Raw genomic sequence first — 19,070 nt, forward strand, 5'->3', positions numbered from 1 at the left:
TTATTACAAAAGTTAAAAGGTGACACATGGCATGAGTAGTTTCAGTATCTTTCAAAGAACTTATTTAACACATTGCACACGTGCGAAATACATACGTTCTTTGAAAGCATACAAAACCATAGAAACCTTTAGAGGTTCTGCAAAGATTGTGTAATGGTGTGTGACAAAAAGGCCTGATGTGTTGCACACAGGGACTGGTTTTGCAACTAGGGCAATGCACTTGCTCCCGCAGCCATATCTCAGTGGACCAGTTTTTGGCAAAACAAGACAAAACAAACACAGCATGCCTCTCTTGCCCCACACATCTTACTCATCTGACCTCGCTCCATGCGACTTCTTTTTGCCCCCGAGAATGAAGGACATGCAAGTACAGTGACTTGACAATGTGGAAGAAAAAAAGGAAGGGGTTGTCAGCCCTCCAAACAGAGGAGTTTGAAAAATGTTTCCAAGAATGGAATCGCAGATTTGACAATGTATTAAGTGTAATGGAGAGTACTTCGAAGGCAATAAGGTTCTTTTGTAAAATAAAAAAAATTTAATGCATAACCAATAAAATCGTCTTTTAATTTAATAAATAATTTAAATACATAGGTTGGGGGTGGATTCTGGGTTTGGGGGGGTACCCCTTCATATCTGCTACAATTTAATAAGGAGCAGATAACCCAAGGGAACCCAACAGGAAAACTGGAAAATACTTGAATGGGCCTTTACACTAGAGCAGTGACTCTTAACATTCCTAATGGCGCGACCCTTTCCTACAGTTCCTCATGTTGTGGTGACCCCCCCAACCATAAGTTATTTTCCTTGATACTTCATCACTGTCATTTTGCTACTGTTATGAATCGGGCGACCCCTGTGAAAGGGTCATTCAAACCCCTAAGGGGTCGCAACCCACAGGTTGAGAACCGCTGCACTAGCCGATATGCAAATTTCCAATAATAGCATGAAAATTGTTTTAACCTCAGTAGTTATCAGGGAAATGCAATTTAGAACCACAAGACACCAATACACACACCTACAAGACAACACCAAGTGTTGGTGAGAATGTGAAATACCGTACATACTCAAGTATAAGCCGACTCAAGTATCAGCCGAGGCACCTATTTTACCACAAAAGCTGCATTGGGCTGGACAACAGAAAAGTGGATGAAGGGAGACGCAGGACAGGGCAAGATATGACAAAATAATAATTTATAAATTATCAAGGGTTCATGAGGGAGGGAAGAGAAAAATTGAGGAGCTGATGTAAGGGGTTTAGGTGGAAAGCAACTTTTTTGAGAATGATGAGGGCAACGAATGTACAAATGTGCTTTACACAATGATGTATGTATGGATTGTGATAAGAAGAGTTGTATGAGCCCCTAATAAAATGATTTTAAAAACTGGATGCAAATTTTAAACAAACAAATAAATAAATAGAATGTGCTGGAAAACTCGGCTTATACTCAAGTATATGTGGTACTTCAGATTTGCAGTTACAAACTCAAGACATTCATCTTCGTTGCTTAAACAGAGGTCAAAGCACAGATTGACTTATTTATTTTTGGCATTTTGTGCCATTAACCAAATGGCTCCTGCCAGCATTTCTGCAGAGCCGAAAGGCTGACTAAGTGCTCAAAGGCCGTCCTATCAAAATTTCATCCAAGAGCCAAGAAAAAGCCACTCAGGGGTTACCGTAACCCAATGCGGCCCATCTGTAATCAGAGGCCTGAGTGGGGAATCCTAAGTGCTAACCATCAGTGAGGGACCAGGTTGCAAGCTGATGTGGCCCAAACTCTTGGTCATCTCAGAGATAAATAAATCCTCAAATAAGCAAAACATTACACAGACGTAAAGCTCTGGGCTCTCATTCAAATACAAGTCCCTTCCACATATATTAGTCACAAAAGGGAAAGCAAGGGCCCAGAATAGCAAGCCAGGGATGCGGCATCCTCATTTACTCCCTCCTCTTAACTGGAATCCAAGGCAAACCAAGGACCTAAGTCGCAGAGGTCCAAACAAGTGAGTCCTGGAAAAGCTGAAGACACTCTAGGGAAGGAAGCAGCTGGTGAACATCTGTGAGGAGAGATGGCGTCACACTGCAGGACATAGACACTGAATGTCACCAATAGCTTTGATTGTCCCCATCGTGCACGAGGAGGCTTCCAAAAGTGTGTGGCAAAAAAACCATTGCATCCGTTAGCTCCATTTCTCCTCGAACTGTTTGGAAGCCTCCTTGTATGTGTTGCCCACAACTCCCAAATCTGTATGAAAGGCAACTTAAGTCGGTAAGAATCTACTCCGAGCCACATGGTTACGTCACATGAGGTCAGGCCAAATATTCTTGGCCAATGTATACAGTGGAGGGAGGGGCTACAAAAAGTTTGTGGAAAATTGGAATGCAAACATAAGAGCCTCTTCCCACAACTGTTCTGAAGCCCTTGTGCACAGCCAGAGCACCATCTGTAGTCACACCGCCTTTTAATCTGTGTGGCCTGTGTCGTTACTTGATCTCTGCAGGCCTCAGCTTCTCCACAGAACGTAAGTTAAACCCACTGCACACGTTATAATGAGAATCGCATGCGTGGCTATTTAAGAAAGACTTAATTGTACCAAACCAAACAGCAATATTGGCAATTCAAACAGAAAACCAATTAAAAAAAAGACTTGTGCATCCTTTGGAGTTACATCTTCACTTAAACCTTGACTGTCACTAAAATATAACTTCAAACTCAACCTCTGAGACTCAATTTCTCACGTTAAATGGGGACAACAAAACAGGCTTTAAGAAAAGAGTCCTGGTGGCTTGGTGGATGATGTGCTGGGCCGCTAATCTCAAGGTCAGCAGTTCAAAGCCACCAGCTGCTACTTGGGAGACAAATGAGGCTTTCCACTCCTGTAAAGACTGACAGTCTGAAAACCCACAGGAACAGTTCTACTCTCTCGTAGGGTTGCCACGAGGTGGAATCGACTTGCTGGCAGTGGGTTGGGTTTTGTGTTCCGTTCCTTAGGGTTACTGTGGACATTAAATGTGATAATGCAGGTCTAGTGCTTAGCAAATTACCTAGCACACAAAAACAGTCACTGTCAGCAAAATTATTCCAACTCACAGCGATCCCTGAAGGACAGGTTACAACTGCTTCTGTGGGTGTTCGGGGCTGGACAGCTTTATGGGAGCAGAAAGCCTCCTTTCTCCCATGGAGTGGCCTGATGGGTTCCATGTACACCACGAGGGCACTAGACACTCAGTCCGTGCTCGCTACTGTTAGTAGCAGGAAAAGCATAAAGCCGATAACCGACTCCTCCCAACCAGAGCTTTGTTTTCTCTGGGGAGAAACAGGCGTACATGTGTGATTAGGTAGAAGAGCAAGGGCGTAAGTTGCTGCCAAGATGAGTTATGCGTGTAGCTTGTGTCTCAGGCAAGAGTGGAGAGAGCATGGTTATAAGGATGGCATTCTCCCCTTTCTGCTAACTTGCTTTGTTGTAAATCCAAGCACTTCCCTTGCCCCCTTGTACTTGGTTATCCATTTCCCTTTGTGGAACTGTATGGGGACACTAGAGTTTCTGCCACCAGGAATGATCACTCTATTTCAGAAGGCAGATTCTCTGCAAATGCCCAGCAGGGCTCTGTTCAACCACGGAGGTGGTTATTACACAAATGGCATGCGTTTTCCACATTGCTTGAAACTGCTCCTCCGCTGGGGAGGTTTTTTTGTCAACCACACTACGCTAACTTTAAAAAACAGCTCTTCGAAAATGGCAGGGAAGTGCTTATGAGAAGACCTCACAAGTTGAGTGACCATGAATTCTCCCAGTACTCACCGCCCTTCCTCGTCCCTCAGCAGCCTGAGGTAATCTGCCAAAAGGGGTCACTACTCCCTGGACCCAGAAAACCCCACACGAACAGACAAATCAGGAGGGTAGACTCTTTGGGTTCATTTTACGAACATCCGTGAAACTGCCCAGGCCTTCAAGGGGATGCATATCCGGAAAGCCACCAGATATTTGAAAGACGTCACTTTGCAGAAGCAGTGTGCCCTTCCAACATTACAATGGTGGAGGTAGTAGGATGTGCCCAGGCCAAACAGTGGGGTTGGACCCAGGGTCCATGGACCAAAAAGGGTGTTGAATTTTTGCTGTACATACTTTAAATGCAGAGTAAGGGCTGAATTTACAGATTTCGATGTGGATTCTCTGGTCACTGAGCGCACCCAGGTGAACAAAGTCCCCAAGATGGGCTGCAGGACTTACAGAGCTCATGGTGGGATCAATCCATCCATGAGATCCCCTGCCACACTGAAACCATCCTGACTGAGAAGGATCACTTTGTTCTTAAACCAGGAGAGGTGGTGGCACAGAAGAAAAAGATCTGCCAAAATGAAAAGAAGCAAAAAACTACTGGCTTGGGAGTAAATTAAGCTTCAAATAAAAGTTAAAGCAAGAAAAAAAAAAAGACCTCAAATACCTCTGAGGGTGGGAGTGGACAATGAAGAAACATTTAAAGAGTAATTTGCATAAATCTACAAGAAGCTTTCTGTAACTACTATGAGGAGTGAAAACAATAGAACCAAAGAATTTGCCCTGGTGCAAGATGCAAGGCCTCTTGCAAAAACCAAAACAAAACCATTTTGTTTCAAACCTGTAAAACTCAAATGCCTACAGGGGCCAGGCTGGTAGCAAAGAGTTGACCTTGAGGTGATGCCTTAAGGACACAACAATTCTAAATCTGGGCCAAAGAAAGGTAGGTGGGGAGCACACTTAACAACCAAACAAAACTCTACTTTGTGGTCCCAACATCCACAAATAGGTATAAGGCCCTCATGTGTGACCTCTACTCCACAGGGGAACAATGAGTTTAGTGACACCTTCGGGGCAATAGCAAACTCTAGTTAGCATATTTCCTGTTCGCAAGAATTGCCTCAACTAGGATCCCTCAGAAAGTACTGCAACACAAATCTTTAGAACCTTTATTACACCAAAATATCAAATTGTACAGCTACTTTTTCATTTTTTTTCCAAGGCTGTTTAGACATTTACATTCCTAATGCTGACAACAACCAAAGTGTCAGTTCTTATTTACCTGCCAATTGGGACTTCTCTAATTTTAACTGCTAATTTTCTTAAGGTTCAAATCTAGAAAATATTTTTTTACCAAGAGTAGCTGCCTCCGTTAACTATTTTCCCATAAACGAATTCTTTGAAAACATTCAATTTCTAGATTTAAGATGAAAATATATAGAAAACACCCAAACTTGCAATTTTTAGAACTATTAGCTGCTTTTGCTATTATAGATTTCTGCAAGCACATCAGGAACTTCCAAACTTACAGATATATACAGAAAATGAACTGTGAATCACTTTTAAGGGTACTCAAAAAAGATTGTTCACAAAAAGTAACGTAATTAAACCTCTGTCTACAGAGATGATCATGCTTACAATAGTAAGCTATGACAAAAGAAAAAATAGCAAGCGCTGAAGAGTGACATTACAAAAGGAGTCACTTATCAAAAATACCACAAAAAGGTAATTACCAAATTACAATATACCCCAAAAAAGGAAAATCACTAACAAAAATATCTCAAATGGGATAAAACTGCTCCCTTTTGACCTTTCACATTTGGTGTTAGACTGAACTATGATTTTGAAATGATTAGAATTTTTTCTATTAAAAAGTGCTGTGTTCAACTTGTGTACAGGACAGTTAGCAAACAGTATAAAGGGAAATCTACATCCAAAAGGCAGATGGAAACCATCACTAACGAAAACTCACAATCCAAAAACAGTATAAAACTTAAAAACAACCTCTGAACCTGCTCCTAACCCAAGCTGTTGTCAAAGAGAAAAAAAATATGTAACAGAGGGCCAAGTTTGGCCTTGCCTTAAAACACGGGGCAGATTTTCAAACCTGCGACACTAACACTTGTATCTGCCCCCTTATTTAGCAAATTACTTAACAAAACCAAAAAGAGAGACCTGAACAGCTCTAGTGCTCTAGAAAGTCGTAGTTAGGAGTCTTTCGGATTTTTTTCCTGGTTCTGCGTCGAGTTCTTTAGCAAATTCTTCCTTCTGAGATATGTTCCAGTCAGTTGTGCCACGTTCTCCACTTTAAATGGATCTGTTCCCGTTGCAGACGTGTTCAAGTCGGGTATGGAGCTGTAAGTGGGAGCGGCCGCGGGAGGGCTGGTGCTGGGCTGGAGCTTTTGGCCACCCCCATGGCTGGTGCCACATTTAGAGAAGGTGGTGCCCTTGTGGAGGGCGGCACCTTCCCAGTCCACTGGGGCAGCCTCTTCTTCCTCTTTCTAATCTCTAAAACTCAAATGCCCACAGGGGCCAGGCTGGTAGCAAACAAGAGTTGGAGCAGTCTCAGTGACCATGAGGTGACACCTAAGGACACTACAATTCTAAATCTGGGCAAAAAAAGGGAAGAAAAAAAGCACACTTAACAAGCAGACAAAACCTGACTTTGTGGTCCCAACAACATCTACAAACCTCTACTCCACAGGGGACAATGAGGCTAATGACAGCTTCGGGGGGTGGGGGGCAATGCCCCGAAGCAAAGTCTAGTTAGTAGATTTCCTGTTAGCAAGAATTGCCTCAACTTGGATCCCTCAGAAAACACTGCTACCCAAATTGTACAGCTACTTTTTCATTTCTTTCCAAGGCTGTTTAGACAGTTACTTTCCTGGATCTGACCAAGTGTAAAGGTACAACGACATTCCTAATGCTGACAACAACCAAAGTGTCAGTTCTTATTTACCTGCCAATTGGGACCTCTCTCTAAATTTAACTGCTAATTATCTTAAGGTGCAAATCTGGAAAATACTGGATATACCAAGGGTAGCTTCCTCCGTAACTTTTTCCCTATTAAAAGGATTATGTGAAAAGATTCCATTTCTAGATTTAAGGTGAATATATATGGAAAACACCCTAACTTGCCAATTTTTCAAAGCTGTTATTTGCGTTTGCTACCATTGATTTCTGCAAGCACATAAGGAACTTCCAAACTTACAGAAATGTATACAAAATGAACGGAGAGGCACTCTTGAGGGTACTCAAAAATCTTAGATTGTTTACAAAGTCTAACAAACCTCTGTCCAGGGATGAACAGACTTGCAAGAGCACGCTATGAAGAGTGACATTACGAAAGAAGTCACTTACCAAAACTACCCCAAAAAAGGTAATTACAAAATTTCAAAATACTCCCAAAAAGGAAAATCACTTACAAAAATATCTCAAATGGGATAAAAGTACTCCTCCCGGATTTTTCATATTTAGTTGCTGGAGTTGAACTATGATTTTGAAATGATCAGAGTTTTTTCTATTAAAAAGAGCTATATTCAACTTTAGTACAGGACAGTTAGCAAATGGTATAAAGAGAAATCTACATCCAAAAGGCAGATGGAAACCATCAGTAACAAAAACTCACAATCCAAAAACAGTATAAAACTTTTAACAAACAACCTCTGAACCTGCTCCCAAGCTTTTGTCAAAGGGAATGAAAATGTAACAGAGGGCCAATTTTGCCATGCCTGAAGAAACAGGCTTGGAGGGGGGAAAATATATAAATATTGGTTTTTTTAAACTGGCTTGGGCTGTAGACCACAACTAAACCTGGGGCAGATTTGCAAACATGCGAGACAAACAATTTTATCTGCTCACTTAGTTAATAAACTACTTGAGAAAACAAACAAAACAGACCTGAACAGCTCGTGGTGCTCGGGCAAGTCGTAGTTAGTAGTCTTTTGGATTTTTTTCCTGGTTCTGCGTCGAGTTCTTTCGCAAACTCCTCCTTCTGGGATATGCGCCAGTCAGTTGTGCCACGTTCTCCACTTCAAATGGATTTCTTCTCGTTGCAGACGTGTTCAAGTCGGGTATGGAGCTGTAAGTGGGAGCGGCCGCCGGAGGGCTGGTGCTGGGCTGGAGCTTTTGGCCGTCCCCATGGCTGGTGCCACATTTAGACAAGGTGGTGCCCTTGTGGAGGGCGGCACCTTCCCAGTCCACTGGGGCAGCCTCTTCTTCCTCTTTCTCCCAGAGCCCCCAGTCCTCTGCAGCTGAGGAATGTGCAACTTCAGATGTCTCAGCCCCAGGGTCGGGTGTCTTAGCCTCCCCAGGGTCCTGGGTTGCTTCTACTGGCACCTGCTTTCCGTAGGGGTTTCTCTCAGGCCCAGGGAGGTCAAGGTGCCCAGGACCAGGTGACACAGCAGCTGAGCTCTCCTTTAAAGGGAAGTTGGATTGGCTGCTGATACTCTTAGTTTCGAGGACCGTCTGTAATGGCTTCTCTTGTAGTTCCTCCAGAGCCAGGGCATCCTCCTCCTCCGTGGTGCCAGTGGTTTGAGGGGAGTCACTGGACGTCGCCGATAGGCTGCTCCACGATTGAGACTCTGTGAGGTCAGAAGGGCTGTCAGATGAGTCAGACGTCTGGGAAAGTTGGGACACAAAAGCGTCTGGGTCGAGCTCTGGGTGGCTGAGCGAGGCTTCGGGCTTCTGGTCCAGCTTTAGCATCTTTGGGCTCGACGGGCTGGACTGTGGCAAGGCCCTCTTGCTGCCCGAGTACACCCAGGGAGCCTTGGACTTGGACGTCAGGTAGTTGCCAAAGGCGTCCCTGTGTTGTGACACCTGCATGGGTACCGACCCAAATGCGCTCCACTCCTCTGGAATGCCTCTGGGTGGAGAGATGTTAACACCCGGGTAGCTCACCAATTTGGAGAGATCGTAAGTGGCACTTTTACGCGTTGACAATTCGCCGGGGTCGGCCTCGCCACGGGCACCCTCCTGTGTGCCACCATAGATGGTAAGCCCGGAACTTTCTAAGTCGCCTTCTTGGAGCCAACCTGGTGTGTAGCCCAGCTCACGCATCTGATAGATGCCGGGTGGCAGACATTTGCCCGTCACATCAATCGCCTCCTGAAGGACCCCGCTGATGGCGCCGGGCTGGCACCTCCCAAATCGGGTGTCCACTTCTTTATGGTAGCTCTGCTGGAAGCTCGGGTAGCCGGCCTCAGCACAGGCCTCCCGATATTCACGTCTCCTATGACGGATGCGATCCGCGTTCCAGGGTATCGGACAGTTTCGCACCAGATGGCCTTCCGAATCACAGTTGAAACAGTGGGGCTTTGGGCTGTGGGGCTTTGGATCCATCTTCCCTCCGTGAGAGGCAACTCGCCGGAACACTTGCTGGTACTTGGGTATCTCCGAGATTTCCCTAATTTGGGGGCTTTCACTTAGCACCGGTGACTCCACCCTAACAAGGCAGAAATCAGGGCAGTACAGCATGCCTCCGAGGACATTAAGAGTCTCCTCCGGGCCGGTCTGAAGGACGCCGCCTTCTTCCGCCCCGTGGGCCGCTTCCAGCCCGAGGCTGGATGGCTGGGGTACAAGGCCTAGGGAAGTGTTTCCCGCGTCACTTCTCTGCTGCTCCTGGAATCTTTTTACCAAATTTGCTACAAAGGTGTCTATTTCGTTGCGGTATTGCTCGGCAATAGCATTGTTCATACACAGAATCTGTAATAAAGGCCCATCTAGGTCAGTATTGCTCACCAGGATTCCACTGGGTTGAGTCAGAATGCTCAGTTTTCTTTTAAGCTCCCGGTTCTCGGCCCGGAGCCGCTCCACCTCCGTGTACTCACTCGCCCCAAGCGGCTGCTGCAGCTCCGGGAAGCCGCCGCCCCGCAGTTTCTCCTCTGCCTCGGGCACCTCCTCGGCCTCCTCCACCACCTCCACGTCCACTTCTTCGTCCTCCTCCACCACCTCGACCTTGACCTGCGTGTCATCCACGACCTCGACCTTAACCTTGACCTCGTCCTCGTCATCCATCACATAGATTACATCGTCGTCGTCGTCATCCAGCAGATTGATTACCTCATCGTCGTCGTCCAGCAGATTGATTACCTCGTCGTCGTCGTCATCCAGCAGATTGATTACCTCGTCGTCGTCGTCATCCAGCAGATTGATTACCTCCTCCTCCTCCTCCTCCTTAATCCGAGGGTGACTGGGGGTTGGAATCACATTCGCAGGCTCCTTGAATGCCTGGAACAGCTCTCCGCCACCTGAATCTCCCTCCGCTGCCATTTTGAGCTGGAGAACAGACTCCGGAAGAGGTGGAACCAAACGCGGGCCCCGTGAGGAGGTTTGTGGGGCGGCGCCTCTCACTAAGGCTCCACCCCACATCGGGTTATACCACTTAGAATGGTTTCTCCCAACTCCAAGCTACGTATTCGCCGCAAGCCCACTCCACCTAGGTCAGTACACTTCCGTATCTCTAACCTATGAATCGGAATGGAATAGCAGAACGTAACAATGTCACAGGGGTGCGGATGGCACCAGAGGGGAAAAGGCTCAGCTGTTCACAGAAGGATATCAGTTCGAACCCACTAGCTGCTCTCTGAAAGATTCTGTAAAGATTTACCATCTCAGACACGAGTTTCCTTCAGTGTCACTATGAGTCAGAATCTACTAGAAAGCAGGGGATATGGGTTTGCATTAATCATTTCCTGAACCCTGCGATTTATACCCCATCAAAATAGCAATTTGGCCATTATTAAAGAACTCAAAGTCAGGCTCTTTGTCAATGTTCTTGGAGCCTGAGGAGCAAAATGTACTCCCCAGGAGCCAGATCTAGGCTGGTAGGTGGATGGGGTGAGGTCTCCCAATGACATCCTCGCCATACAGCCCTCAGGTAACCCTTTGAAGAAGGAAGTGCAGTGCTGTCATGAGAGAAACAATTCCCTGTAAGCAAACTGCCCTGGCCTTTTCCTCACCCATGTACCATTCCATTTTCTTACATTTTGTTAGTAATAACCCCCCTGATCATCATGTGTCCGAGAAAATCTATCACGATGACCCCTCTGGAATGAGAAAAAAATGTCCCCATACCCTTCCAAACAGATCTCTCTGCTTTGAATTCATTTTGGAGCTCCTCCTGACCTTCCTTAAAATTCTTTATCCATCTCAACAATGGAACTGCGTTCCCATAAACGTGCTGCCAAGTGTCCATAATTTTGGAATATTTTTTACAAATCCATGTCTTGTTTCTAATTTGCTATTAACCTATTTAATCCCCCCCATGGCAAAACGAAAACAAAAACTACCCCCCCTTTTAAAGGAACCATAATAAGACTTACTTACTGCCATCGAGTCATTCCTGACTCGTAGCAACCCTCTAGGAGGGAGTAGAATTACACCTGAGGGTTTCTGAGCCTGCCAATCTTCACAGAAGTTGCAAGCCTCATCTGTCTCCCTCTCATTGTGGCTGGTGCTTTTGCACTCTACCCTTGTGATTTGCCCTCTGGTGTATAACCCATTACAATGCCAGGGCCTATTAAAACATGCGCATCAGAGAGAGATTGTCTGCAGGCCCATCCATTGTTCATTGAGACATGTCAAACCAGTTTTTGTTTTGAATAAATTCTTGCTTTTGTGAACTGGAATCCCAGTTGCAATCCTTTAAGGCGAACCCTCATATAATCCCACAAATGCTGACCACTTGAATTACACTTACTTGCTTCACAGTCCATTACAACAGAATGGCCTTATTTGCGCTTCTAATCCTTATCCAGTGCTTAGACATCTTTTCCTACTATATTTTGCCAATACCAGTCTCCTTTCTATTTCTCAAACATTCCCTGTTCGGTTCTGCCTTAAAAGGTTTGTCTGTGCTATTTCCTCTAGCTCTAGATCCTCATATGCTAGCTCCTGATCATCTGCCTGACCTCACCTTAAATGTCATCACTTCTGACAGTGACACTAGCTAACGCTTCCTCAGATCCTCCCAGTCATGCTCTAGCAGGTTATGCCCTTTTATTTTCTTCATACCACTTAATCTCTGAAATGAACTTGTTCCTTTCCAAACAGCTGCTTGTATGTAAGTTTTGGAGTGGGGGGAGCTAACTTGTTGGTCACGTTCACAGCCTTAGCTATGCTGTATTAAATAGTGCCTGGTACGGGGTCTCAAAAACACACACCACCCTCAAGTCACTTTTGGTTCATAGTGACCTGCTAGGACAGGGTAGAACTGCCTCTGTGAGTTTCCGAGACATCTTTATGGGAATAGAAAGCCTTAGCTTGCTCCCATGCAGTGGCTAGTGGTTTTGAACTGCTGACCTTATAGTTAGCAGTCCAATTTGTCACCCATTATGCCACCAGGGCTCCCTTTCTGGCACATGATAGAGAGTAAGTATGTGTTGAGCAAACAAATTAATGAGTGGCTAAAACCTTACAGACAATACTACCATCAACCACCAACCTTCAATCCTTCCACCATGCCCTAGTTCAAAGAAGAAACATCATTGTCATTAGCAGCTTTAGATGGCATATCTAAGATTTTCATCTATCACACGGCAATAAACTAAAATTACAAGTAAATTATCTAAATGAAATCTAATGAAAAGAAATACACATACGGTATAAAGCGTTGAAGAAAGGTGACTGTTGTTGACTTCTAATTGGGAAGATAAGCATTCACACAGAAAATCTCCAGGTTTCTTCCATTCCACAAGCAAGTTGCTATTTTTGAAGGAGAGATGTATAATATCTGGATGAGCAGGTACCACTGAAAGAAAAAACAATACAGATTAGCTTCTGGAGTTTAGTTTGATAAGCTACATACATGAGTAGAAGTGACGGAGATCATGACCCTAAACTGAAATAGAGCTAATGTTTTTAATGCCCTTACATAACCAGATAGTTCTCGAATTCTTCAGTAGCCACAATGGAGGAAGGTTATTTAAAACTGTCTCATAAATTGCACTTAAAGACCATCTCTGGAAAAAAGACCAAAAAAAAAAAAACATCCCTGGGAGTGTCTGACAGATGACATGAACTCTGACCCTTTCCAGGTGGGAAGGGATCAGGCTCCCACCGGAACATGCAGCTATGACAAAGAAAAGACATGAGGAATGCTAATGGGTTAAGGCACCAGGTACTGGGATTCCCCTAGCTGTCATTCATTCATCCCCTTCAAAAACCACAGTCCCAAATGACTGTTGTTGGGTGCTGTCAAGTCCAACTCATATTGACCCCATGGGCTGATACCAAAGTGGAACAGCCCCCATGAGGTTTTATTGAGGGCATTCTTCATGGAAGCTGATTGGCAGGTCTTTCTCTCATGGCACTACTGAGTGGGTTTGAATCACCAACCTGTTAGCAGTCAAATGCCATACTGTTTGTGCCATCAGGAGTACTTGTCGGCCAATCTGTTTTCTCAAGGGTCCGCTCTACTTAAGCCTGATCAATCAGAGAAAGTGAGTAATTCACAGAAACCATGTAGATATCATCTTCTAGGGGAGACATAATCTTTTATGTCACCATGAACATCCAGGAAAAAGAGCAGCAACTTGAGCTTTAAAAGGTCCCTTTAGGACAAGCTGGTAAGCAAGGCAGAGGAAAGAGAAGGGTTTTGCTTCAGATTACCTTGAGCATCTTCCCCTGACCTAGAAACCAAGCTGATTTGGGTCCATTATTAGAATTTATTTCCAAGATTACCTAAAGCAGTGGTTCTCTACCTTTCTAATGCCGTGACCCTTTCATACAGTTCCTCATGCTGTGGTGACCCCCCCCCAACCACAAAATTATTTTCGTTGCTTCATAACTGTCATTTTGCTACTATTATCAATCGGGCGATCCCTGTGAAAGGGTGGTTCGACCCACAAAGGGGTCGTGACCCACAGGTGAAGAAGCGCTGATCTTAAAGGCATGCTAAAATAGTGCTCTGCTTCCAGTCTTGAGGGCATGTTTTAATTGCTACTTGCTTAAAAAATCAACTCTAACCACAATCCATACATATACACACATCAATTGTATAAAGCACATCCATACATTCCCTGCCCCAATCATTCTCAAGGCATTTGCTCTCCACTTAAGCCCCTTGCATCAGGTCCTCTTTTTTTTCCCCTCCTCCCTCCCCCTTCCCCCCTCCCTCATATGCCCTTGGTAATTTATACATCGTTGTTTTGTCATATCTTGCCCTATCCGGAGTCTCCCTTCCGCCCTTCTCTGCTGTCCCTCTCCCGGTAAGAGTTATATGAGTCCCTAATAAAATGTAAAAGAAGAAAAGAGAAAAAAATGATTAGGGCAAAGACTGTACAGATGTGCTTTATACAATTGATGTATGTATATATATGAACTGTGAAAAGAATTGTATGAGCCCCAATAAATTGTTAAAATTAAAAAAAAAATCAACTCTATAACATGTAGATAAAATCAGAAATCCTTGGGGGTATTTCAACAAATAAATACACCATTATGCTTACAGTGTTCTGCTTCAGATATTTACCTGTGGACATCTGAATTGATATTAATCATTAGGGGTCAAGAGACACCATGCAGCCCATTTTACAGATGACGACCAACATGGAGGAGCTAGGGCTTCAGCCAAATATTTTGGTTTCTAGTTGAGGGCACTTTTGAATAGGTATATGATTGTTCTGATTGCTTGGTGACTGTGCCATGCAGAGTGGTAAATATTTTTTAGTATCAGTCTTTATCACATCATTTTCATTCTGAGCATTTAAAGAAAGAGATCATCTGGGAAGCCTATAGGATATAGTGCTTATTCTGCAGCAGCATCTGCTCAAGTCACATAAGTGAAGAGAATACAGATTGTGGAGTCAGAGAGGCTGGGTTCCAGTCTCAGTTCTTCAACGAACTGCTTGAAGTCCCAGAATGTCCCCAAGTAAACTGGGACAAAACACCAGTTCAATGAATATTATGCATTCCAAGTTGCCATCTTTAAAAAGGATCTGTCAAAGAAAGGCGACCACATATACAGGTCTTTATTATGTGGGAAAGGTATTAAGACTACAATCATCAATCACCACTCTTTCATTCATCTGTGTATCGATTGTTCACAAGTTGTAATAACATATTCATCTGATACTTTTAGAGGACTGTTAACACTTACCATGAGAACTTAAAGCTACGACACTGAATGATGGTCTAATTTTCCCTCCATTATCCTTCACCATTACTTGGATGCTACTATGTCTCAGACGAGAATCCGTCAGATTAAAGGAACAACCTAGACGGTGACCTTCCCTGTAGGAGTTTTCACACTGAAGAGGTGTTGTCAGGTATTTGTGCCTACAGGAGAAAAGTGAGACAATTTTCTGGATTACTTTTAAGAAAGCTTTTTTTAAGACTTAAAAAAATAAAAGACTGATGATGTCCATGAAAAAAAAAACTTAACGTTTATTTGCTGTGTGCACATTGTAGGAAAAAATTATTTCGGTCTGACGTACATTGCTCTTTTCCATAGTTATGGAAATGAAACATGACCCACATATACAGTCATTATAGAAAAATACAAATAATATCATAATCAAGGTAAAAGAATGGTCACAACAGTTCATTGACTGGAGTTGCCAGAAATCCAAACGCAGTTATATACCATATATCACATAACGAATATACTCGAATATAAGCCGACCCGAACATCAGCCAAGGCACCTAATCGTACCACAAAAACTGCATTAAAAACGTGCTGGAAAAACCTCAGCTTATACATGAGTGTATACAGTAACTACTCATTTATATCTATTTCACAGATTTTAATGAAAATGCTGGTCTTGATTTTTATTGTTTAGAAGAGGACAAGTCAATGCTGCTGTGAGATGGATCTTGACTGAAAATGGAGAACCTCTGAAAGCAACACGGCCATACATGTCAAGGATGGCACTTCACCTGGATCCACAAGCAAGCAGCAAGTAAGAAATGAAGCACCAGATTACACCAGGCAAAGCTGCTGCACAAGGCCTCTTTAAAGTGTGGAAAGGCAAGGACGTTTCTTGGAGGCCTACAGTGTGACCCCCCCAACCCAAGGTATTTTTAATTGCCCCATATGCACGTGCAAGGTGGACACTGAATGAGGAAGACTGACGAAGAATCAACGCATTTGATTATGCATATGATTACATTGAATTATGGTGCTGGCGAAGAACACTGAAAGTATCATGGACTGCCAAAGAACAGGCAAATCGGTCGTGGAAGAAGTACAATCAGAATGCTCCTTAAAACCGAGGAGGGTGAGACTTCGTCTCGCACACTGCAGACACGCTATCAGGAGAACAGTCCCTAGACAAGGTCAGCATGCTTAGTAACGCAGAGGGGCAGCGCACAAGAGGCAGGCCCTCCACGAGATGCACTGACACCGTGGCTGCAACAATGGGCTCAAAAAGCACAGTGCTGAGGATGCCCCACGACTGGGCAGGCTTTCCTTCTGGTGTGAATGAGGTCGTTATGAGCCGGAACAGACTCATTGGCAGCCAACAAGAACAAGTAGTGTGCACACAGACAAAGAGTGCTCTGCAGCACACTCTTTTGACAGCCCAGCAAGGGCTTCTGAGTTTTAGGAACTGGCAGAAGGGAAGTGTCAAGCCGGACATCATCAGCCACCATGGGAGTTGCGTAAAGGCTCCACAGAAAAGACAGACCATTTTGAAAAAGGCACTAAAAGCCTCCCCCAAACCCTTGTCCGTTTAGCTCAGAATCCGTCCTTTTGCATAAATTAAAATGCAGATTCTCACAGAGACACGGACAGAAGGTTTTGAACAGGGCTGAAGAATCAACAATTTTGAAAGCCACTCTCCAAAAGATTCTGCTGCTCACCACACACTGCAACACTCACATCTGACATCGAATGCATTGACTCCTTCAATGGAGCGGGGCCGGGGGAACCACGACAAAGATATGCTGCAGTGTGGAAACTGCTCTCCGCCTTCCAGAGGTTGTCCCGCACGAGCTTTCTCTAGCTCCAGGCCATCAGCAGACGTGAATGAGCGCAGTCTTCGCAAACTGAAGTGGCCGTCACAGCAAACGAACTCTTAGACAGGCCTGGTATGTTCTCCACCCACGGCCAGAAACAGAAACTGAAGAAACTTAGGATAGGTTTAGGAATGCTACATAATTAAAGAAAGCTAGGTAGGAACTTTTTATTTTCCGTATCAAAGGAACTCCTGTCATGAGCAATCTTTGAGGTTCATTATGTATTTTTTATACACTGAGTAGATTACATATTCTCTTGGGCTACAGCTGGACATTGATTAATTTCATAATTACTTTATTGTTATTTTCCAATAATATTGCATTGTGTAGATATAGATTTTTTTCTTACTTTTGTTGGGGGCTCTTACATCTCTTATCACAATCCATACATTCATCTAGTGTGTCAAGCACATTTGCACATATGCCGCCATCATTTTCAAAGCTTCTCTTCCCACTTGAGTCCCTGATATCAGCTCCCTATCACTTCCCCCTTCCTCTCCCGCCCACCCTCCCTCACCCTTGATAAGTTATAGGTTATTCCCATATCTTACATCATCCTCTGTCGCCCACTTTTCCGTTATTCATCCCCCTGGTTGGGGGTTATCAGGTGACCCTTGTGATTGATTCCCTGTTTCTCCCCCCACCCTCCCCTTATCCTCCAGGTATCTCTACTGTCATTGTTGGTCCTGAGGGGTGTATCTGTCCTGGATTCCCTGTGTTGCAGGCTCTTATCTGTAGCAGTGTGCATATTCTGATCTAATCTGATTTGGAAGGCAGAATTGAGGTCCTGATAGTGGGGGGAAGGAAGCACCAAAGAGCTAGAGGAAAGTTGTGTGTTTCCTTGGTGCTATACTGCACCCTGACTGGCTCATCTCTCCCCTGTGACCCCTCTGTGAGGGGCTGTGACATTGATCTATTTTTAGAAAAATCTTTTCATGGAAGAGGAAAATGCTGGCTTTACAGAGGCCACTTGCATGGGCTCCTCGTTGATGATTAGATGAGAGCCTAAGGGCTGGAGCACATTCAGTTGCTTCCTGTTTAAAATGTCAAATGGAATTCCTACACACAGTCACGACCATATTGGAACCCCAAGGAGAAATCATACAAATCAAACACTACTCTCGCAACTTTGCAAAGAGTGCTGGTGGCACGGTAGTTTCACATGGGGTTGGTAACCACAGGATCAACAGTTCGAAATCTCCTCTAGAGAGTGGCAAGTCTCGAAAAAAAACCCAGGGGCACTTCTACCCTGCCCGATAAAATCACTATGAGCCAGAATCAACCTGATAGCAGTGAGTTTGTTTTGGGTCCCAACTCTGAAGATGTTTCACAGGGTAAGAATGTTCCCAAAGTTCACTAGTCTGGCTTCTGTAGCTGTTCGTTCTGAGCCTTTTTCGACACCAAACTGTCCCTGTAGGAACACATTTGTCCCGAGACTTCAAAATGACTTCCCATTTTCTGGTTTGGGGATGAAGGAAAGCTGAAGCACCCAGTCTTTGACATACTTTACCCTTGCACCTCGACCCATTCCTGGCCCTTGACACTGAACTCTCTATCTCAACCCTCCCTTTGTGCTTTTGATTAGGAAGGGTCTATCTGAGGCGAGGAGGGGAGAGCAGGGTAGGGTGAAAAGAAAGCGAACAGGTGACATGCTGGTCCTTTGAGGTGACGGACGGGCAGCAGTGCACCGGCACGTTGGCAAGACAGTGGAGATGAACAAAAAAACCTGTAACAGTCTCTCTTATTTATTGAAAGCTTACTCTCTAAGACTAGCAGTGACACAACATATAAAACCTCTTCCCTCAGAACAGTCTCCCAAAGCAGGCGCTATTATGAATCTGCATTTTATGGATTATGGAACAAGCTTGGAGAAAGGGGACTTTCCAAAATCACGTTGCTTGACCCACAAAGACAATGCGCTCTATCTGACTCTGGTGAGTAGCAATTGGGGTCTTTAAACCTCATGCAAACTATTGGTTTCTCCCCGTTCACAGGAAACAAAAACAATGAAAGATGCATGGAAGCAATTAGTCCAACGTACTAATGTGCTGTCCATGTAAACGTAAGTAGAACTGCATGGTGCTTAGCTACCGCTACCAATTGCCCTAAGAGAAATCACAGAGCACAGAGGGGCAGTGGCCAAGGAGCATGAATGGGGCATTGTGGTAGTTATAACATCATTTGTCAATTTGAGAGGATTAAGAATGAAGGGGTGGGGTCTAGTCTATCAATCAGGTCATAGCCAATGAGGCCTCCGGGTGGACATGACCTTCTCTTGAAGATTCTGGAAACTCTGGTATTCCTCCTTGGAGGCAGGAGACACTTTCAGCTATTCC

General features: G+C 44.4%; 1 protein-coding gene and 1 pseudogene across 2 annotated transcripts in view; both read right to left on the reverse strand.

The window, feature by feature from the left end:
* The window catches only part of IL13RA1 (interleukin 13 receptor subunit alpha 1), an 82,789-nt gene that overhangs the window by 23,769 nt on the left and 39,950 nt on the right, over positions 1 to 19,070 (reverse strand). For both annotated transcript variants that reach the window (XM_075538161.1, XM_075538160.1), the window contains exons 5-6: positions 14,876 to 15,054; positions 12,378 to 12,526 (exon numbers count right to left, since the gene is read on the reverse strand). In XM_075538161.1, coding sequence (XP_075394276.1) covers positions 12,378 to 12,526; positions 14,876 to 15,054 — 328 coding nt within the window. The remainder of the gene's footprint in view (positions 1 to 12,377; positions 12,527 to 14,875; positions 15,055 to 19,070) is intronic.
* On the reverse strand, positions 4,933 to 9,954 carry LOC142433044 (zinc finger CCHC domain-containing protein 8 pseudogene; annotated as a pseudogene).

This window comes from Tenrec ecaudatus, chromosome X, assembly GCF_050624435.1.
Source record: "Tenrec ecaudatus isolate mTenEca1 chromosome X, mTenEca1.hap1, whole genome shotgun sequence".
NCBI classification, from domain to species: domain Eukaryota; kingdom Metazoa; phylum Chordata; class Mammalia; order Afrosoricida; family Tenrecidae; genus Tenrec; species Tenrec ecaudatus.